At 45.1% G+C, this 23,897-nt stretch overlaps 1 protein-coding gene across 1 annotated transcript in view; it reads right to left on the bottom strand.

Moving 5' to 3' along the window:
* The window catches only part of ZNRF1 (zinc and ring finger 1), a gene marked incomplete in the record, with an annotated part of 49,173 nt that overhangs the window by 16,155 nt on the left and 9,121 nt on the right, over positions 1-23,897 (bottom strand). Inside the window, 1 exon segment of the mRNA XM_056525603.1 lies at positions 3,910-4,005. Coding sequence (XP_056381578.1) covers positions 3,910-4,005 — 96 coding nt within the window.

Genomic DNA, 23,897 nt, shown 5'->3' with positions numbered 1-23,897 from the left:
ACCACCAATTCTACTTTGTAAGGACATGAGTCATTTTACCCAAAAATCTATGGCGAAAGGGGAAAAAAAAAAAATCATTGTGCGACAAAATTGAAGAAAAAAAACCACCATTTTGTAAATTTTGGGGGCTTCCGTTTCTACGCAGTACATTTTTCAGTAAAAATGAAACTTTATCTTTATTCTGTAGGTTCATACGTCTAAAATGATACCCTATTTTGGAAAAAATCATAACTACATGCACAAAAATTTATACATTTAAAATTGTCCTCTCCGGACCCCTATAATTTTTTTTATCATTCCGCGTACAGGTAAGGGTGGGTTCACACTACATTTTCTCCCACACGGGAGCGCATACGGCAGGGGGGAGCTAAAACCTCGCGCTCCCGTATGCCTTCGTATGCGCTCCCGTGTGTCATTCATTTCAATGAGCCAGCCGGAGTGAAACGTTCGGTCGGCTCATTTTTGCGCCATATGCGCTTTTACGACCGGACCTCAAACCGTGGTTGACCACAGTTTTAGGTCCGGGGGAAAAGCGCATACGGCGCAAAAATGAGCCGACCGAACGTTTCACTCCGGCCGGCTCATTGAAATGAATGACACACGGGAGCGCGAGGTTTTAGCTCCCCCCTGCCGTATGCGCTCCAGTATGGGAGAAAACGTAGTGTGAACCCAGCCTTAGTAGGAGGGCTCATTTTTTGCGCTGTGATCTTAAGTTGAAAACAATCTCGGACATCTGTGAAAATTAGATGCCAGGTGAGCCCAATTTAAGGAAATTATTAAAGGTGGGTGTTCCCCATTACTAAGCAGAGCACCATTTTTCAAGCAATATGGGGAAGAAAAAAGGATCTCTGCTGCTGAAAGGAGTGAAATAGTTCAATGCCTTGGACGAGTTATAAAAACATTAGATATTTCACAAAAAACAAAAAAGGGGTACTCCAGGATTTTTTTTTATTTTACTATGCTACAGGGGCTGTAATGTTAGCGTAGTTCGTAATATAGTGTCTGTACCTGTGTGTGACGGTTTTCTCTCAATTCTTCTGTGATTTTCGTCCCAATATTTATTTTTAACAGCATATTAAATTACTCATGTCTCGGAATTTCCCAGGTTGCAGTGCGGTAAGACCTTACATCACTAGTCAGGTGATCAGAGGGAGCCTATCTTGCTTCAATTTTGCAACAGCTGTAGGCCCCCTGGTTAGAAAACACTTTCAATGGGTGGGGTGGCTGATATGTGGGAGGAAGGAAAGTGACCTCAAACTTTCAAGCATGGAAGTGCTAAAATCACCTTATGGTGGATAACCCCGTTAAGCGTGATCATATAACTATTAAGAGATTTGTGGCTGATTCAGAGCACGTACGGGTTCATGCAGATAAAGGCACATTGAGGAAGACTTCAGCCAGATCCCTGCATCGGATCAAAAGAGCAGCTGCTAAAATACCATAACATAGCAGAAAACATATATTTGAAGCTGCTGGTGCCTCTGGAGTCCCACAGACATCAAGGTGTAGAGTCCTCCAGAGTCTTGCAACTGTGCATAAACCTTCTATTCGGCCACCACTAAACAATGCTCACAAGTAGAAATGGCTGCATTGGGCAGAAAAATACATAAAGACTAATTTTCAAACAGTCCTGTTCACTGGTGAGTGCCGTGCAACCCTGGATGACCAGATGGATGGAGTAGTGGATGGTTGGTGGACGGCCACCCTGTTCGAACAAGGCTGCAACGTCAGCAAGACAGTGGTGGAGTCATGTTTTGGGCCGGAATCATGGGAAGAGAGCTGGTCGCCCCCTTTAGGGTCCTCGAAGGTGTAAAGATGACCTCTGCAAAGTATGTGGATCTTCTGACTGACCACTTTCTTCCCTGGTACAGAAGGAAGAACTATGCTTTCCGTAATAAAAATCTACTTCATGCATGAAAATGCACCATCTCATGCTGCAAAACCTCTGCATTAATGGCTGCTATGGCAATAAAAAGGAGAGAAAGTCGTGGTGTGGCCTCCATCCTCCCCTGACCTCAATCTTATTGAGAACCTTTGAAGCATCCTCAAGCAAAAGATCTGAGGGTGGGAGGCAGTTTACATCCAAACAGCAGCTCTGGGAGGCTATTCTGACATCTTGCAAACAAATTCAAGCAGAAACTGTCCAAAAACTCACAAGTTCAATGGATGCAAGACTTATGAAGCTGCTATCAAATAAGGGGTCCTATGTTAAAATGTAACGTGACCTGATAAAATGCTTAAAAAGTTTAAAATGTTGTTAAAAGATTGATTGGAATAGCTTTCAATTTCAGTAAATATGCTGCAAACACAACAAATGACAATTTTCAGTTCTTTACAACCTATAAAGTGTTTTGAAACTTACTGTGCGTAATAATTTGGAACAGTGCATTGTAAGTTTTTATGTTTAAAAAAAATACTGTTATTAGGAGGTTTGTTCAATAAAATCAGAATTTTACTCTTAAAGGGGTTCTCCGGTGCTTAGACATCTTATCCCCTATCATAAGGATAGGGGATAAGATGCCTGATCGCGGGAGTCCCGTCGCTGGGGACCCCTGGGATCTTGCACGCGGCTCCCAGTTTGTAATCAGTCCCCGGAGCGTGTTCGCTCCGGGTCTGATTACGGACGACCACAAGGCCGGCGGCGTGTGACGTCACGCTCCGCCCCTCAATGCAAGCCTACGGGAGGGGGCTTGATACCTGTCACGCCTCCTCCCGTGGGCTTGACGTGACACGCCGGCAGGGGCGTGACGTCACATGCAGCAGGCCTTGTGGTCGTCCGTAATCAGACCCGGAGCGAACACGCTGCTCCGGGGACTGATTACAAACGGGGTGCCGCGTGCAAGATCCCGGGGGTCCCCAGCGGCGGGACTCCCGCGATAAGGCATCTTATCCGCTATCCTTTGGATAGGGGATAAGATGTCTAAGCACCGGAGAACCCCTTTAATAGTTGATAACAGAATTATGCTGACTGTTATATACATCAATTATTTAGGTAAATGAGAAAAATATCATTTGCATAATAATTTGGATCAGGGTGTATACTTTCACAAAGCCAAAAGACCCATTTTTAAAGGCCACACAGTGGCCATCAAGGATCTTATGGATTTCTAACAGATTATTCCTAGAGATCGGCTGTACAATGGGGTATTTTATTTGCTTGTCAAATATCCATCATCTCCAGATAAAGAGAAAGAGGTCTATCAGCTGAATCACAACTCAACTCTTAGTTAGGTTCCAAGTGGCAAGTGCTGAATTAATGTTATTTACAGGCTTGGAAAGATGTTTGGTGCAATAGGGGTACGGCTGCGCGCCCACTCCTCAAACAACGTCTTCTCATGAATATTAAGCTGGGGCAGCTTAGTTGTCATGAGGAGGCAGTGTCAAGCGGGCAGCCAAATCAGTGCACCAAGTGAACCAAACAGCAGAGAGATTCCCTTTAAGCAGTAAATTCTCAGTGCTAGCTGCAGCCATTCGCAAAGCAATTTAACAATACTTGTGGACTGCACCTGGACTTGTTAAATGTTAAAAGTTTAGATTGTGTCAGGTCTCAGCACTTAAAAAAGGTGTACTCCACTCCCCACCATTCGAAACATTTAGTTCCGAATGCTGGTGCGGGCTTCGGGGGTCGCCATGCACCGCTCCCTCAATGTAAGTCTTTGAGCCAGGGCGTGACATCACAAGGGGGGCGTAGCCACCACCAAGCCTGCACCAGCGTTCGAAACTAAATGTTTCGAACGTTGGGAGTGGGGTACCCCTTTAATGTGGCATCAAATATGCAGAAAAACTGCACTCTGCCAGTGCACCCTAAAGGTGTGGGGTGACACAAACGTAAGGTTAGTGCAGGCAACACATTCCCCTAAATATGGACAGCATGTTAGAAGGGGCAGATTTTTTTCAGCACATACATACCATTATAGGACAGTCGAGGTTTGCTCAGACACATTATAAAATGCATTTCCATTTCATCAGAAGCTACAGACTTGGAGCATATGGGGCAGCGGAAACCTAGGAATAAGAACAAAGATATCTTGACTATTGTTACCCAAGGAGAGACATCAGGGACTGGGAAGCATTACAATGGTGAGTAGCAATGACTGACAGGCATACATGTCATATAATAGATACAAGAACTGGGGGAGGGAGTGTTAACCTCATTTACTGGGAATATTTTCAGGTAATATATTCCTGTCTGCCAAGCGTAAAAGTTCAGAAATGTATTTTGCTCTGGAACCATCTATGCAGGTTTCAGTTGTAGATCGTTCCAGCCTCAGTAAAATGTGCATAAATACAGTACAGTAGCCAAAGGCTAGCTCTATTAAAAGACATCTGTAGTGAAAACAACTTATCCCCTAGCCACATGATCAGATAATTGTAACAACTTTTTTTTTATTGGACTAACACCTATGGGTAAGGACTTTCAAGATTTTAGACCATTTTTTTCTATCTATAAAAGTCGCATCAGAAGTCTGAGTCCCTTCTCCTGTGACTTTTGCTATAGATCATATCTGAAAGTGAACTACCATGTGCAGTGCTATAGGCTAGTTTTATGCAGTGTGATTGCTCCATGAGGTGCGACTTTTCACTGAAAGTCCGCTGCTCCAGTCCTTTACAAACTAACCCACACCATTTACTTCAGCCTTGAAATGTACTGTAAGCGCGCGCCCGTCCCCCCACAGAACTCTTCAACAATCCTTCCAGTTAAACAGTTATCCCTGCCACACACCACCCGATACATCCAAAGATCCGATACATTATTTTTAATACATTGTAGCACAAGCAGAGATGTGCACTTCTACCTGAACTGAATAAAATTGTGGCAGAGCCTCAGAGGTGAGAAGTATAAGGTCTTAAAAAGATTTTTAGCCTCTGCTTACTGTCAATGAACATTCTTATTTACATCCAGAGATCTTGAAAATGGCAGGAGATTAAAAAATGTCAGTTTTACAAGCTTTTATTATTAACTATTTTTAAAAGTTGCTAAATTATTTTGCATCGTTACTCCATTAGGTGAGATGAAAATCCACAAGACTGAAAAAAAAAAAAAGCACTTGGGGAAAAAAGTGCAGATTTCATCATACACTGAATTTGCACACTGGAAATTGTGGAATAAGGAAAAAGTGCAAGCTAGTAGTGTCCATTAGACTATTACCCATTAGTGCCCCAAAGAATAAACACAGAATTCCCCTTGGGAAGATCAATTGCTTTAAATTTACCTATTAATGAACAAGTTTATAACCTTTCTAAATGATCAGTTAGAAGAAGTCACCACAGATATGATGATAACCGTTGCCAGCCGTCTACAGTCAGGTCCCCATTTTTTGGAGCTATCATACACATTCCTGTCTGTTCCCTAACCAGGACCTATATTACTATGGTTGCCTTATTTTCTACCCATGATAAATGAGGACGAGGAAGATAGAACCCCCTCTATACAGAAACCCAGAGTTTGCAGCTGTGCCTCCCCCGCCATGGTCGGCCTGACACATTTTGCAGGAATACGGTGAGGAAGCTGCGGTCTCTGCGGGTTTTTTAACTGACATCCTGTTTCACTGGAAACACTGTGTGATGCAGCTGTTATCTGTCCTCTGCAAATCGTGTCAAAGAACAGCTCTGTAATGTAATGTCTGCTATCTGGCTGATGGGCTAAGGACTGTAAACACAATAAAGTAATGGCGGACAAGACCGAGGGACCCTGGCAGGTGTCATTAGGCTGGCATAGCCAGGACAGGGTGTGGGGATGACTGTCATTACATGAAAGGGATTAATCGCCAAATAGCATAAAGGGCTGTGGGCCATTATTACAAACAATGCAGAGTAAAAATAAGTCTCTGATGAGCTGCAGTGTCAATTGTGCCGTCCCAACAGCAACTGCGACAATCCCCAGGGAGGAGACAGGTAGCGCGCTATTTATAACCAATAAGTGCATAAGACCTTATTTTCTCTTTTAAAAGGCATATTTTACAAGGACAGGCTCCCTTTAAACAATCTATAGGATGCCTGGATGAAAGGATGGACTAGTAGATACAACTCTCTCCACTAAATAGCTCCCTGAAGTGACAATCCTTAAAAATAAAACAAAATCTGCCTCAACCTGGATGTAGGGAACATTATTTAGCGTAAAGGACTGCAGCTGTGTGTTATATGACACATCGCTTGAAAAAGACTCCTTGACTGACTTTAAAGGGGTACTCCGCCTCTAGACATCTTATCCCCTATCCAAAGGATAGGGGATAAGATGTCTGATTGCGGGGGTCCTGCCACTGGGGACCCCCGCAATCTCCTGCTGCACTCCGTAAATCATCAGCCTGGAGCTATGTTTACTCCGTGGCTAATTACGGGCAATACAAGGGACGGGGTATGGTGATGTCACAGCCCCGCCCCCTCAATGCAAGGGACGGCAGCCAAGCCCCCTCCCATTGACTTGCATTAAGGGGGTGGGGCGTGACGTCACGAGGGAGGGGGCAGTGATGTCACGATACCCCGTCCCCTGTATCGTCCGTCATTAGCCACGGAGCAAATATAACTCCAAGCTGCTTATTTAAGGGGGTGCAGCAGGAGAGATTGCGGGGGTCCCCTGCGGCAGGACCCCCGGGATCAGACATCTTATCCCCTATTTTTTGGATAGGGGTTAAGATTTCTATGGGTGGAGTTCCCCTTTAATAATTAATACAGTATCCTGTGCAGATTTGATGCGCAGGATTTTCTGCTGCAGATTTCAATGTAAAATAAATGACAATATACAGCTTCAAATCCTGCACATGATACTGTACATGTAAATAGATCCTAAGGGTACGATCACACGGACGGCTCTGCAGCGTATCCACTGTGGATCCACTGGCGATGGGCCCTACATTTTGCCTCCAGCTGTGCCTGCACTAAGAGCAGACATGCTGCGATGTGCGAGTCGCCACGCGCATGCGCAGTATACTTTCACACATCGTGGATGCTCTCGGCCTAGCTCAGGGAGCGGTCGTGATGTGTGCGAGTTCACTGCGCATGAGTATGGAGACTCGGACATCGCAGTGTCTCTGCTCATAGCAGCGGATTGCCACTATGAGCAGACAAAGCTGGAGGCACACTGTAGGGTCCATCGTCGGCAGACCCACAGGGTAAAATACACTGTGGATCCGTCCATGTGAACATACCCTAAAGCTGCTGCCTTTCCACATTTTTACTTACCTGTAGTAAACTAACTGCATCCTGCATGTCAGATTATATAGCATAGCTTATACAAGTTCTATTTATGCACAGTCTTCGTAATTTCTATACAAGGTAATGATTAAAGAAGTAATTTTAAATGGGAATCTGTCAGCTCTTTATCATGCTCTGAGCTGCAGACATGGGCAGATAGCTGGTAGAGGGATAAAACAAATGACACCTGTTTAACTGATGGCAAAGTTATAAAATTATGTTTTTCTTATAAGCACAAGAGTCGTGGAGGCATTTCTGAGCTGCAGCATGTATGCCTTCCCCCTTTGCATGATTTATGTACGGGTTTTGGCTTCCAGCATTGAGCCCTGTACAACAATCTTGCAGCAGTGAGGGGAAATGCATGATGCAGCACAGTACCCCTATACATAATTGTGTCGCTTTGCAAACTGCCATCAGCTAAGACAGGTCTCATTTGTCTCATTTCCCCATCAGCTGTCTGCCCAGTTTTTTTTGGTCTCTTTGGCTGGGTCACTCAAAGATAATCACATGGTTGTCACTAAGCCAGTCCTGTGTTATCTTTGTTACATTCTCAGGGTCTGCATGATGCTGACACCACCATGCTGTCACTCCCCCACCAATAGGCTTGCATTGAGTGGGCGGAACGTGACATCACATGGGGGCACAGCTGTGACGTCACAATGCTCCGGCCCCAGTGATCGCCAGTAATCAGACCAGGAGCGAACATGCTCTGTTGACTGATTATAACGGGGTGCTGCATGCATGATCATGGGGGTTCCCTTTGGATAGGGGATAAGATGTCTTAGCGCCAGAGTACCCCTTTAACTATCTGGCACCAGTTGATTTAAAAAAAAAAAAAAAGTTTTCCACCGGAGTACCCCTTTAACGTTAGACGCGTCGATCAACTTTGATCGTCGCGTCTAAAGGGTTAATACCAGACATCACCGTAGCCATGGGTCCTGGCTACCGTTAGCCGCTGGGACGAACCAGATATGACGCGGGGCCACCGCATGACCACATGTTATATCGGGGGAGCAGTGCATACAGGTACGCCCTGCATCCCTCCCAAGAGGTTAAAAGGGTATTGTGGTGGAAAACAAGTTCTTTCTAATAAACTGATGGCAGAAAGTTAAAGGAGTAGTGCAGTGAAACATAACTTATCCCCTATCCAAAGGTTAAGGGACAAGTTATAGATTGCAAAGGTCCCCCCCCCCCCCCCCGTGATCTCCTGAACTGGCCCTGGTAGTCTGCCAGAAGCGGCCATTCTGACACCTGCAGGAAGAAGGATTTGAAGCTGTGCTCCGTCATTTAGTTTACATTGAAATCTGCAGCATAAAATCCTTTGCATCAAATCTGCGCAGAATACTGTATGTGTGAATAGACCATTTAACAGATTTATAAATTACTTTTATTTAAAAATCTTAAAGGGATATTCCAGGCAAAAACATTTTATCCCCTATACAAAAGGATAGGGGATAAGAGGTCTGATGGTGGGGGGCCCGCCACTGAGACCCCCCGCAATCTCCCTGCAGCACCCGCATTCTACGCAGGAGTTGGGTCTCCAGTTTCGGAAACCTCCGTGTTTCCGGGACTGGGGGATGTGATGAGACGCCACGCCTCCTCCATTCATGTCTATGGGAGGGGGCATTCCTAAACTGGAGACGCAACTCCTGCGTAGAATGCGGGTGCTGCAGGGAGATTGTAGGGTGTCCTAGCGGCGGGCCCCCCACGATTAGACATCTTATCCCCTATCCTTTGAATAGGGGATAAAATGTTTTTGCCCGGAATACCCCTTTAATCCTTCCAGTACTTAGATGCTGTATGCTTCACATGAAGCTGTAAAGTTCTTTTCTGTCTGACTACAGTGCTCTCTGCTGACATCTCTGCTTGCCACAGGAATTGTCCAGAGCAGGAGAGGTTTGCTAAGGGCGTTTTCTCCTACTCTGGACAGTTTCTGACAGACAGAGGTGTCAGCAGAGAGCACTGTTGTCAGACAGAAAACTATACAACTTCCTCTGTAGTATACTGGAAGGGTTAATATTTTTAAATAGAAGTATATTACAAATCTGTTTAACTTTCTGCCACCAGTTGATAAAAAAATAAATAAATAAATGTTTTCCACCGGAGTACCCCTTTAAGTGTCATAGTAAAGGGTCTGAATGCAAAACATTTATTATTTTTAATAAATTTGCAAAAAAATCTAAAATTCTGTGATCACATTGTTATTATGGGGTAGAATGATGGTGGAAATAGTGGTATCTATAGGATGCTAAAAAATCTTTAGTGCTACATAGTTAACAAAACCTATAGCTTCAATCAGTTCTGTGTCCTATGTACATACAATACGTGTCAGGTACAGGTGCTCTGACCTAAAGCATTCAATGGGTTACTTTCTCAGAGGACAACAAAAGCCTAACGGGTTCTGCAGAAGAGTTTCCATAGAATCATTGTTTACCTGGTCATAAAACAGTCAACGCCCCTGACGACAGTAAAAGGTGTGGATAGGGCCCATCATTTATGTTACTTTCTAAGGGCCCGTTCACACTGAGTAATTCAAGAGGAAGTTACTCTAGTAATTCCTCTTGAATTCTCCTCTCCAAATTAATGCCCATCTCCTCTACCCATTGACGTTAATGTTTTTTCCCCTATCCTGTTCACACTGGAAATTACACTAGCTGAAATCCGATGCTGAATTCCTTTCCGCTTGAAGAAAGAACATGCTCATTCTTCAAGCGGAATCCGCGAGCAGAATCCAATAGAAGTCAATGGTAAAAAAAAAATCTGCCAACATTTTCCAAGCGGAATTCAGAAAAGTTGAATTAAATAGCCTCCTCCTTCATTCCCGCATGGAAATTCTGCTTGATGGATAAAAAGGACTAGTGATGAGCGGCATTGCCCATATTCAAATTTGCGATATTTCGGGAATATATAGACAAATATTCATCCTATATTTGCGAATTTCGCATATTCGTTATATTCGCATATTCGAGGAAGAAAACAGTGAGGGGGTGGGCAACATTACTATTGGTTGCTAGGGATGTTGTTGATAACCTCAGACAAGTGTATTTGCATCATTCTAATTGGCCCACAAGTGAAAACAAGGAATATGTGAATATAAGCACATGCGAATATCCGCATATGCGGAAAAAAGCTAATATTCGCAATTTCGAATATATAGCGAATATATTCGAAAATTTGCGATATTCGCTATAAAAATTCAAAATGCGAATACACTAAAAATGACAGAAGACAACAATTTCCTGGCCGAAATTATTCCTTGTCAATTCCTCAGTGTGAACGCACCCTAATGGGAACGTCCATTCATTTAATTTATCTTTTTCTTTTACAGAGACACTAAGTTGAATATTAAAATTTTAGTTGCCTGTAGTCAACAATAGAATGAGCAAACAAGTAGTATCATATTTGGTTAGTAATGGAAAACACGGTGCAATCTGGAAAACATTCCCCCAGCACAGATCTCCCCCACAGAGCTTCAATCCCTACAATAAAAAGCCATAGGCTACAGAGGGACCTGCTGTAGGACACTCCATTGAAAAAACTGTTTGCTACCGGACCACCAAACAAGACTTGGCTCACAACAGAAGTAAAAGGACTCAATCTTATGGCTGGATAAAAAACATGCTTAAATCCCAGAGCCACAGGCAGGAAGGAGAGGTAAGCCCTCCGGCTACCTGAACAGCTGATCACCCACACAGTGATCGCGGTGTGTGTTTTGGTGCATCTGGTTTGGTTTGCCTGATGCAGGGATTAATGCAGTATGAATTTACCCTGCTCAGCGCCGAGAACTGCATGTTCCGGGCGCCAGACGATAGGATTTCGCCACCCCTGGTAATTTTAGGGTGGTCTGAATTGCTGGTCACATGACCCAGGTATAGTAATGAAAACACATTGATGCAGCTGTGCTGAATAAAACAGACGGCACCATAGGACTAGAGATATTGAGTGTGTATCATAACGGCAAAAAAATGGGAGTGCTTCATTTAGGGTCAATTTATACCTAGATTTTTTAAGCATCAAATCTTCGCAGGATACTGTCCATGTGAATAGACCCTTATATGGGCACTGTCATTTAAACCAATTTCTACTATTGCACTCCTTATGGTAAATAAAAAAAAATGTACTTTGTTTAAAAAATAAATAACGTTTTCTATGTTTTATTTGTGCTTAACCCATTAAGGACGAGCGTAGTAAATGTACGGCGCTGCCAAGTAGCACTTCGAGCATAGCGCCATACATTTACGGCACAGCTTTCCTGGATCACCGGAACTACAGCCATCCCAGCATATCGCCTAGGGGGGGTCCTGAAAGCGCGCACGTCCCCCTCCCCCCCCCCCATGTCGGCGATCGCGGCAAATTGCTGGTCATTTCAGACCAGCGATTTGCCACTATTCTGGGTCAATCGGGTCTCTGGTGACTCTGGAAAAAAAAAAAAAAAAAAGGACAAATGGGGCGATCATGGCGGCGATCGGGGCCGGCGGGGGTTCCCTTGTGTGCGGTGGCAGCGACAGGAGCAGCAGGATCGGTGGCAGCAGCGGTGACGGCAGGATACAAGAGGAGGGAAGGCCTGTTCACCACCTACTGTTGCTTAGCAACAACTCGCAGCATGCAAAGCCAAAGGGCATGCTGGGAGTGGCAGTTTTGCAACAGCTGGAGTTACAACTACAACTCCCAGCATGCCCTTTGGTAGTCTGGGGGTTGTAGTTATGCAACAGCTGGAGGCACATTTTTTCTATTAAAAATTGTGCATTCAGCTGTTGCATAACTACAACTCCCAGCATGCACAGACTACTAAAGGGCATGCTGTGAGTTGTAGCAGTGTGCCTCCAGCTGTTGCAAAACTACAACTCTCCGCATGCCCTTCGACTGTCAATGCATGCTAATTGTTGCAATTTTGCATCAGCTGAAGACACATTGGTTGTGAAACAGAGTTTGTTACCTAACTGTTTCGCAACTGGTGTGCCTCCAGCTGTTTGCAAAAATACAACTCCCAGCATGCGCTGAGAGACTGTACAGTGACTCCCCCGACATACGATAATTTTAACTTACGATGGCCTCTCAGAGGTCATCGCATGTTGAAGGCAGCATCAACATACGATGCTTTTGTATGTCGGGGCCATCGCATAAACGGCTATCCGGCAGCGCAAACTGCTTTAGCTGCTGCTGGATAGCAGTTTAAAGGTGCCCCGTGTGGTCCGGTGAGTCTCACTCACCTGTCCCCGGCACCCTGGACAGTCCTCTTCAGGATCCCCTGCATCACCGTCGCTCTCAGTCGTCGTCATCACATCGCCGTGCACGCCGTTCCGTCATCTAATAGCAGCGGCGTGCACAGCGGACGATCCCGGCCAGCAGAGATTGTGTGGCGGGGACACCGAGGGGGACGCGGCAACAGCGATGGAGGGAGACATCCAGGGCAGCGGTGACGGTCCGGAGCAGCGGGGACAGGTGAGTATAACTTCCTATTCTTTACATTGCACGGATCCCTCAACATACAATGGTTTCAACAAACGATGGTTCATTTGGAACAAATTACCATTGTATGTTGAGGGACCACTGTACATGCTGGGAGTTGTAGTTTTGCAACAGCTGGAGGCACACTGGTTGCGAAACACTGAGTTAAGTAACAAACGCTCAGTGTTTCGCAACCAGTGTGCCTCCAGCTGTTGCATAACTACAACTCCCAGCATGTATGGTCTGTCAGTGCATGCTGGGAGTTGTAGTTTTGCAACAGCTGGAGGTTTGCCTAGCCCATGGGGTCACATGTGGGGGGGGTCCACTGTTCTGGCACCAAGGGGGGCTTTGTAAACACACATGGCTCAATGGCGCTCCTTCTCTTCTGCGCCCTGTAGTTCGCCCCCGCAGAGCACTTTACATCCACATATGGGGTATTTCAAATTAGGGATGTCCCGATACCATTTTTTTTTTTAAGACCGAGTATGAATACCGATACTTAAAAGGGGTTCTCCGGTGCTTAAACATCTTATCCCCTATCCAAAAGGATAGGGGATAAGATGCCTTTTGTGGGAGTCCCGCCGCTGGGGACCCCCAGGATCATGCACGCGGCACCCCGTTTGTAATCAATCCCCAGAGCTGTCACGCCCCCTCCCGTAGGCTTGCATTGAGAGGCGCCCGCCCTGTAGTCGCCGGTAATCAGTGAACACGCGAACACGCTCCGGGGACTGATTACAGACAGGGTGCCGCTAGCATGATCCGGGGGTCCCCAGCGGCGGGACTCCCGCGATCAGGCATCTTATCCCCTATCCTTTGGATAGGGGATAAGATGTCTAAGCAGCGGAGAACCCCTTTAAGTTTAAAAAGGGCTCAGTCCTTGAAGGGGTACTCCGCCCCTAGACATCTTCTCCCCTATCCAAAGGATAGGGGATAAGATGTCAGATCGCCGCGGCCCCGCTGCTGGGGAGCCCCGGGATCCCCGCTGCGGCACCGCGCTATTACAGCACAGAGCGAGATCGCTCTGCACGTAATGACGGGCGATACAGGGGACGGAGCAGCGTGACATCACAGCTCCGCCCCTCGTGATGTTACAACTCGCCCCTTTCAATACAAGTCTATGGGAGGGGGCGTGGCGGTCGTCACGCCCCCTGCCATAGACTTGCATTAATGGGACGGGCCGTGATGTCACGAGGGGCGGAGCCATGATGTCACGCTGCTCCATTCTCTGTATCGCCCGTCATTACGCACAGAGCTAACTCGCTCTGTGCTGTAATGATAGCGGGGTGCCGCAGCGGGGATCCCGGGGCTCCCCGGTGATCTGACATCTTATCCCCTATCCAAAGGGGATATGGGCGGAGTACCCCTTTAAGGGGTTAAAAAAATATGCCACTAGGTGTCTCCCTACTTGTCCAGAGCACATTTTCCCCCATCTCTTGCACAGACTTTGGACTCCTGCTGGCCTGGCAGAAGGCCAAAATTGGGAAATGTAGTGTGGAGTGCTGAGGGTGGGGGTGTGTGCAGCCTTAGCCAATTATAGCTCATCTCACACTGAACTGCCCTGGGCTGGGTGTAGCAGAGTGAGGGAGGAAGTTCTCCCCTGTATGGCTTCAGATGATGTCACGCCTGCTGGGGAACGCCCCTTCCCAGTCTGTGAATCTGACTGAGACTGAGCAGAAAATACAGAGCAATATCAGGGTAGATAACTAAAAAAATTCTAAAAATAAAAGCAGGGGGTGGTTTATCATGATGGGGCAGTGCACTGGGAGGATTATAATATTTAACATGATCATGAGAGGTACGCCAAGATATTTTAAATAAAACATTTTAGATGGAAAACCAATAGAAAAGGAGAAATCTGACTTCCTGATTTATACTCAAACAGAAGCAATACTTTATATGTCAATGTTAAAAAACAAATAACTGGTAGCATTAATGATTTAATAGTGTAAGAAGAGGGATGTATAATATGCATAAACAAACAAGACCAGGAGGCAGATACTGGAGGTAAAATTAGGTCCTGATTTCAAATGCAGACAGCACCTCATCTTTGGTATGTATTGTATACATTAAAGCAGGTCAGGGGTGTGGCGAGAGATGATCAAGCCATGAAAAACGCTAGTGGCTGCTCCACTTCACTGTGTGGAGAATAAATTGACATGACAGTAAATAGTATAAAAATAAAAAATGAAATAACACGCTCGAATTTTGATCTAACCTCACTTATATAACCCCTCTAAAATTCCATTAGGTACAGTAACCGCTCCAAAATTCTTCAAAAAAATCTTTATTAAAGCAGAAAAGGTTTTGGCACCACCTCTGTTTGGTGGTTTTTGGCAGCGTTTGCATTTTTTCTGCTGGATGGAACAGGGCAGACCTCTATTCCACACATCAGGAGCTTGTAAAAAAACTTGTATACCTTAAGGAAATTTTTATTACTTATTTACAGAGTGGCATCTGTCATAACTATACAGCAGAGCTATACGCCAGAGTCCTCTGATGTATACCCTCACAAATAGCCACCAAAACGTGGTGGGAAGAGAGCCTAATCCAAAAATCACCCAGATATTTTCGAAATTCACGAACTGGGATAAACTTCCTAGTACTCTTGATATATTGAATGTCTAGTGACGGTATAAATACCAGTCCATGAGTCACTGACTAACGCCACATGTGACTGCATATTTTTACTGTGACGTTTCATACTCTACAACACCTGCAGCACAGGAAGCAGTGAAACACGTGTGATATTCAGTTCTCTGATAATGAAACCACTATTGCCTCTATAGAGTGGAGCTGATGGCATCTGATCACCATTTTATAGTTTACTTATAGGGATAGTTTACAGAAAACTAAGACGTTGAGTCACTGCGTAAATAACTTACCCCGTACTGCTGAGTTACATTCTGTATTCTCCACAGGTGTACTGACTATTCACTGTGCACATACTATACCAATCCAGAGTACAGCTAGTATTATACTCCAAAGCTGCACTCCCTATTCTGCCGGTTAAGTTACTGTGTATCTACACCAAAAAAAAAAGTCAATTTATTAGAGACACCTGCTCTTTTTTCAGAAACAATGGATGTTGGATGCTACACAACTGAAGACAAATGATGCAGGTTGTCATCAGTTGTGGCATCAGTTGCGCCGAGATTTAGGCTGGGTTCACTTATGCCGGACACCAGACATTTGTGATCCTACCCTAACACACACATACTGTGGCCCCTCAAGTTACAATATTAATCGGTTTCAGGACGACCATTGTATGTTGAAACCATTGTATGTAGAGACCAGAACTCTATGGAAACCTGGTAATTGGTTCTAAAGGCATCCAAAAATAGGAAAAAAGTGAGAATTAAAGAAAGATAAATAGATAACTAATATAGATAAAGCAAATCCTTACATATAAAAGTAATAAAGATCTGCTGGGAGCTGTAAATCACTGTCTATGTCAGTATTTCCAAAGCAGGGAGCCTCCAGCTGTTGCATAACTACAACTCCCAGCATGCCCGGACAGCCAAAGGCTGTCCGGGCATGTCGGGAGCTGTAGTTTTGCAACAGCTGGGGGCACCCTGCTTGGGAAACACTGGTCTATGTAGAGGACAGGAGCTTCTTCAGGGTCCTGTACATTACACAGTGTCATAAAAAAGTAACATGGAGCCGCCCTCACCTGGTGTCTAAAGGAGCAGATAACCCTGCCACAGGTAAAGAGTACAGAACATGTAGTACCTCCCTGTACTGTAGGGGGCGCTACCAGGCACCAGTCAGTGCATACACTTCAGTAATACAGGGGTTTTTACCAGCGAATGCCCATTCTGATTGGTCGGCTCTTCCGGTCATTGACACGTTTCACAGATCTGGACTGTCTGTACATTGTATGTTGAGTCTGGTTTCAACTTACGATGGTCCAGAAAAGACCATTGTATGTTGAAACTATTATATGTTGAGGCCATTGTAAGTTGAGAGATGACTGTACTGTGGGAAAGAGCGTCATGAAGTGCAAGTCTGAAGATTTGCATTAGGGGTGGATTACCTAGGAAATAGAGAAAATGTGAGAGCTCATGGCCTGCTAGGACTTACAGTTCCATCTCACTGGGGGGGTGTAAAGCTGTCTGCCACTGCTCAGGAAACATGCTAAAACATACACACTGCCAGCTGTGTGCCAGGAAGAGGAATATAATTAGAGGTAAGCTTCTGCCGGATAGAAGACAAAGCATGTCAATATACAGCGTGTGCCAGTGGAAGCTCAGCAGAGCACAGAAACTCTACATTCTCAGACATCTTCTAGCTGGAAGACATGCCCTCAAAAATCCTACCTATTATGTTTAAAGACACACTAACCTTCCATTGGGCAAGTTATAACACTACAATAGGAGAGGCTGTTATTAGACACACATCATGTTAAAAGCCTCTCCCTAGCCTAAAACAATAAACTGCATTCACCAAATGGAGATAAGACTTTGCATTAAAGCCGGCTAAAAACATGTGATTTCTACCAACAGATCTCCCCATTTATCATATCTTTGGTCATAGTTCCCCTGTCCTCTCATGTGAGGAAACAAGGTTCAGGCTAAATTTTAGATTTAATTGATTACCCAGATATATGCAGTACCATATTACCCAGAGGCCACTTATTCCAATATCCGTGAAATGGTGCTTCAGTTCCCCTTTAATGAGGTGCCATAGTCATGAGACATCCTAACAGGGGCATAGATATCTTAAAGGAGTACTCCGGTGAAAACCTTTTTTCTTTTAAATCAACTGGTGGCAGAAAGTTAAACATATTTGTAAATTACTTCTATTAAAAAATCTTAATCCTTCCTGTACTTATCAGCTGCTGAATACTACAGAGGAAATTATTTTCTTTTTGGAATCCTCTCTGATGACATCACGAGCACAGTTCTCTCTGCTGACGTTATTATAATAATGCTTTATTTATTGTTGTCCTTAGTGGGATTTGAACCCAAGTCCACAGCACTGCAAGGCAGCAGTTCTAACCACTGAGCCACCATGCTGTCCTTAGTATGCATCTGCTATACATCTGCTATGCATGGTTGCTAAAATGGACAGAGATGTCAGCAGAGAGCACTGTGCTCGTGATGTCATCAGTGTTTCAAAAAGAAAGGAATTTACTCTGTAGCATTCAGCAGCTAATAAGTACTGGAAGGATTAAGATTTTTTAATAGAAGTAATTTACAAATATGTTTAACTTTCTGGCACCAGTTGATTTAAAAGAAAAAAAGGTTTTCACCGGAGTACCCCTTTAAAGATGTCTGCATTTTAAAAGCTTGGCTGACAGCACAGTCCATTCCAACTGCCCATAAAAACGCTGAAGATACACTCCGATTTAGTGTCCCTTTAACTGGGATCAAAACAAAGAGGCCTCCTGACCCCTCAGCCTGAGAGCAGCTAAAACGTATGAAGAGACACATGAAAGTGGAGCTCAGTGTGACTGAGCAGATCAGTGTCCGTTCCCCTGCTCCCCCCCCCCCCCATCTCTCTGCTGTGTCGCCCTGAGGCACATTCCTGTTTTGCTCCATCTCTAAAGTTTCACCGCATCTTTATTGTCTACAATTACTCAGCTAAACAGAACGTCCCCCAAGCAGCCATGATAAGAAGGGCAGACCAAGGACCAAACCCTCTGCCTGGGGCCACACTGCAGCCATGTCCACTTCTCACATTCAGTCTGACATCTATATAAACTCTGTCCAGCTCTATGTGGGCGGCTGTTGTCTGCAGACTCCTAGTGTAATGTACACAGAACATTAAAGAATAGACATCTCCACCCGAAGTGTAAAACTCCTCATACAATCTTTATGCTTGGTTTACCTGACCTACTAAAGATTCAATGCTCACCTTGTGTATAAGTAGGGGATTTCACGTAGGGCTAGGCGGTATGGCCAAATAGGTGTATTGCGGTATTTTTGTAACCTATGGCAGTTTCACTGTATATAACGGTATCCCCCCCCCCAAAATTTTTTTTAATTAATTAGCCCAGCGCTGCGCTGTCTCCATCAGGGTACTACTCACTTCACCCGCAAGCACTGCTCTCCTCGTTCTCCTGTTTGATGCAGGACGCCGGCGCCGACACTCTATACTGTGCGGTATCCCTATGCCCGGGCTGCAAAAGGTAAAGAAAAATAAACTTTAACGCATGTTCCTACGTTGGCCTTACGCTCTTCCTGGGGACGTGAACGTCGGACAGCTGTCAGCCTATCACCGGCCGCAGCGATGCTCCGCCTCAGCCGGTGATAGGCTGAGCCCACTGTCCTGTAAGAAGCCGGCTTCTTACATGACAGTGCACTCAACCTGTCACCGGCCGAGGCGGAATATTGCTGCGCCTTTCCGGACCGACGGGGTAGGCGAGTTAAATTTTATTTTGTTTACCTTTTGCAGCCCGGGCATAGGAATACAGAATAGAGCAGTGGTCTTCAACCTACGGACATCCAGATGTTGCAAAACTACAACTCCCAGCATGCCCGGACAGCCAACGGCTGTCCGGGCATGCTGGGAGTTGAAGTTTTACAACATCTTGAGGTTGAAGACCACTGGTAGAGTGTGAGCGCCAGCGGCCACAACAAACGGGAGGACGCGGAGGGCAGCGCTTGCGGGTGACATGTGAGTAGTACCCTGATGGGAACAGTACAGCGCTCGTGGGTCACATATGATTAGTTCCCCGATGTGGGGACAGCGCAGCGCTGGGCTGATCATTCATTCCCGAGGGGGAGGGGCCAAACCGGTATTGTGGTATGGGTTGAAATTCATATCGTGCAGCACAAAAATTTTGGTATTCAGTATGAACTGGTATACAGCCCAGCCCTAATTTCACGTAGTTGCTGATAATCTACATCCCATGTATCTGAATGGAGTTTCCAAATCCCTGTTGATACGAGAAATCGTCTTCCTGATTAGTCTGAAATTGCTAACAACAGAACAATAAACTAGATCAAACAGCACAGTAAATAAAGATCAGATGTCCATCCTCTCCTGACTGAGCAGTAGTCACAGCCCCTCTTGTATCGAACATCTTCAGTAATAAGGATACAGCACCTCTAGTGTTCCCATCCTTAACCATATTACATTATACCACAAGGGGGTCTGCAGGGTAGAACGCAGTCGGGTGGGAATTACATCACCAATGAAATGGTTGATTGGTGGGAGTTTGGGTGCCAAGACCCCCACAGATTGTTAGAAAGAAGGGGAAGAAGTGCTCAGCTTAGTGCCGTTCCCTTCATTTCTGCTCAGCTCCACGGAAAGCTGCTCATTTGGTATACAGATTTAATACAACTCACAGACGAGTGCCAAAAATAATCTCAGTCTTAATCCTCTACCCATCTACTGTTTACCAACACCTTGATTCCCTCTGTCATACGTCTAGCGTCCCTTCTTCAGGATGCCTTTGTTGCTACACACTGTTATTCCCACAGTATATAGGTGACAGGACGCCTTTGTTGCTACACACTGTTATTCCCTCAGTATATAGGTGACAGGATGCCATTGTTGCTACACACTTATTCCCACAGTATATAGGTGACAGGACGCCTTTGTTGCTACACTGTTATTCCCACAGTATATAGGTGACAGGATGCCATTGTTGCTAAACAGTATATAGGTGACAGGACGCCTTTGTTGCTACACATGGTTATTCCCACAGTATATAGGTGACAGGATGCCATTGTTGCTACACACTGTTATTCCCACAGTATATAGGTGACAGGACGCCTTTGTTGCTACACACTGTTATTCCCACAGTATATAGGTGACAGGACGCCTTTGTTGCTACACACTGATATTCCCACAGTATATAGGTGACAGGACGCCTTTGTTGTTACACACTGATTCCCACAGTATATAGGTGACAGGACGCCATTGTTGCTACACACTAATATTCCCACAGTATATAGGCGACAGGACGCCATTGTTGTTACACACTGATATTCCCACAGTATATAGGTGACAGGACGCCATTGTTGTTACACACTGATATTCCCACAGTATATAGGTGACAGGACGCCATTGTTGCTACACACTAATATTCCCACAGTATATAGGTGACAGGACGCCATTGTTGCTACACACTGATATTCCCACAGTATATAGGTGACAGGACGCCTTTGTTGCTACACACTGATATTCCCACAGTATATAGGCGACAGGACGCCATTGTTGCTACACACTGATATTCCCACAGTATATAGGTGACAGGACGCCATTGTTGCTACACACTGTTATTCCCACAGTATATAGGTGACAGGACGCCATTGTTGTTACACACTGATATTCCCACAGTATATAGGTGACAGGACGCCTTTGTTGTTACACACTGATATTCCCACAGTATATAGGTGACAGGACGCCATTGTTGTTACACACTGATATTCCCACAGTATATAGGTGACAGGACGCCATTGTTGTTACACACTGATATTCCCACAGTATATAGGTGACAGGACGCCATTGTTGTTACACACTGATATTCCCACAGTATATAGGTGACAGGACGCCATTGTTGTTACACACTGATATTCCCACAGTATATAGGTGACAGGACGCCATTGTTGCTACACACTGATATTCCCACAGTATATAGGTGACAGGACGCCATTGTTGCTACACACTGATATTCCCACAGTATATAGGTGACAGGACGCCATTGTTGCTACACACTGATATTCCCACAGTATATAGGTGACAGGACGCCATTGTTGCTACACACTGTTATTCCCACAGTATATAGGTGACAGGACGCCATTGTTGTTACACACTGATATTCCCACAGTATATAGGTGACAGGACGCCATTGTTGTTACACACTGATATTCCCACAGTATATAGGTGACAGGACGCCATTGTTGTTACACACTGATATTCCCACAGTATATAGGTGACAGGACGCCATTGTTGTTACACACTGATATTCCCACAGTATATAGGTGACAGGACGCCATTGTTGCTACACACTGATATTCCCACAGTATATAGGTGACAGGACGCCATTGTTGTTACACACTGATATTCCCACAGTATATAGGTGACAGGACGCCATTGTTGTTACACACTGATATTCCCACAGTATATAGGTGACAGGATGCCCGTTTGCCCCTTCAGTATTACTCTGCATTCTGGAGATTATCTTCTGCAGTACTCTGTCTTGTCTGCTGCCAGATAAATGGGCTCCCAGGAGCTGCAGAATCTCATGCAATGGCCTTTAGTGGATTGTGTGAGAACTGCAGAGTTTATGGGGATGAAACAGCAATATATGTGGTATTTGATGTATGACTTTACTGGCTGTGTTAAACCCAATGTAGTCTCAGAAGGGGCCATTGACTTTAATGGGTAGGAAAATCCACAAAAATAAATCTGCAGCAAGTTATACACATGTGTGTACCCTTAGCCAGGACAACCACAGCACAGAAAAAGCAGACAGAGATGTCATCGCCGTTTATATGCAGATTCTACTTCATGGAAACAGTCAAGACAGGGGTTATATTTAGCTAGAAGGCACCTGTTCATTTACAAGTTAAGGTTACCATCCCCCACGAGTCCTGACCACCTCGCTTTGGATATCAACTTGACCTTTGCAGACATACATCTGTCCCTGTACTGACCTAGGTCAACTGCCTTGGTCAATACAGGCTGTCTAGGTTGTGATGTAGAAAATATGCAACGTAATCCCAAATTAATGCTTTAACCTAATTTATTCTGACACTATGGAAATCACAGACAAACGTGGCTGAATCATTTTCAAGGTGTCTGAGACGGGAAACGTTCAGACCAGAGGGTTGCTGCTGTAGTCAGCGGGGTGTGTGGACCTGTCAGCCATGCAGGTATAAATCATGCTAACTTTTATATTATGAAACAGTGGTGTCCAAACCGTGGACCTCCAGATTTAGCAAAACTACAACCCTCAGCATGCCTGGACCGCCAGTGACTGTCCGGGAATGCAAAGAGTTGTAGTTTTGCATGGTGCTGGGCGGTATACCGGTTCATACCGAATACTGGTGTGTTTTGTACGATATGAATTTTTCCCTTTACCGCGATACCGGTCGGGCCCCTCCCCCCTTCGAATGAATGAGCTATCAGCTGCAGCGCTGTCCCCACATCAAGGGACTAATCATGTTACCCGCAGGTGCTGGAAATTAATGAGTTGTGAGCCGCGGGCGCATGATTTCTGGTCAGAGAATGGAAGTGTCACCTGCCCCTGCAAGCGCACAAAGCCAGTGGGCCACAGGCACTGCAGAACTACTGATCAGAAGTTATGCAGCGCCCGTGGCCCACTGGCTTTCTGCGCTTGTAGGGGCAGGTGACAGCTTCCATTCTCTCAACAGAAGTCCTGCGCCCGTGGCTCACAACTCTTTCATTTCCAGCACCGTGGCTCCAGGAGGAAAAGGAGAGCAGCACCTGCAGGTAACATGATTAGTCCCCCCGATGTGGGGGCAGAGCCCATGAGTAATATATGATTAGTTCCCAAGTGTACTGCGGCTGATAATACATTTGGGGGGAGGGGGGGGGGGGGGGTTTAGAGGGAAATACACACAGACATATACACACACATACCATCAAATAGTGTGGAGCCGACCATAAGTTTGAATAATACTTTGATACACATTTTTGGTCATAAAACCCAGCACTCGTTTTGGAGTTCCATAGTTAGACCACTGCTATAGACCGTTCCATTTCTCCTAGTACCGCTTGTTGCTTCAGTATCTGTATAGGGCACACTTTGCTGTTGTGCTTTGTAGGACATGTAGAGCATTTTACATTAGCCAGTAATCTGATTAAGGGTCTATTCACACGTACAGTATTCTGGGCTGATTTGATGCGCAGGATTTGAAGCTGTGTTCATTTAGTTTACATTGAAATCCGCAGCAGAAAATCCTGCGCATCAAATCTGCCCAGAATACTGTACGTGTGACTAGATCATAAAGGGGAAAAATACCACTATTTACCACAACAGACATAGCACATAAAAGAATCAATAGTAAACCGGCGCAATGCAATGCTGCTGAACTCCTGGCAACTAGCAGAAGTGCGAATGCAGGATGTAACTAGAGGATAAAAACATGATATAATTCAATATCAATACAGGCAAAGGACTCAACCCTGGAATTATATCATTGTAAACATTTATTAGTGCATTTTACTTAGTTGTGTTCCAGGGGTATTTTTTATTTATTATGCTGGGCTGGGCCGCCCTGCATCAGAGACAACATGTCTCGGCAGGACCTGCCTGCTTAACCAATCACTGGAGACAGCAG

Source organism: Hyla sarda, chromosome 6 (genome assembly GCF_029499605.1).
Source record: "Hyla sarda isolate aHylSar1 chromosome 6, aHylSar1.hap1, whole genome shotgun sequence".
Taxonomy (NCBI): Eukaryota; Metazoa; Chordata; class Amphibia; order Anura; family Hylidae; genus Hyla; species Hyla sarda.
Note: the sequence above shows the minus strand (reverse complement) of the source record. Positions and strands in the feature narration are given on the sequence as shown.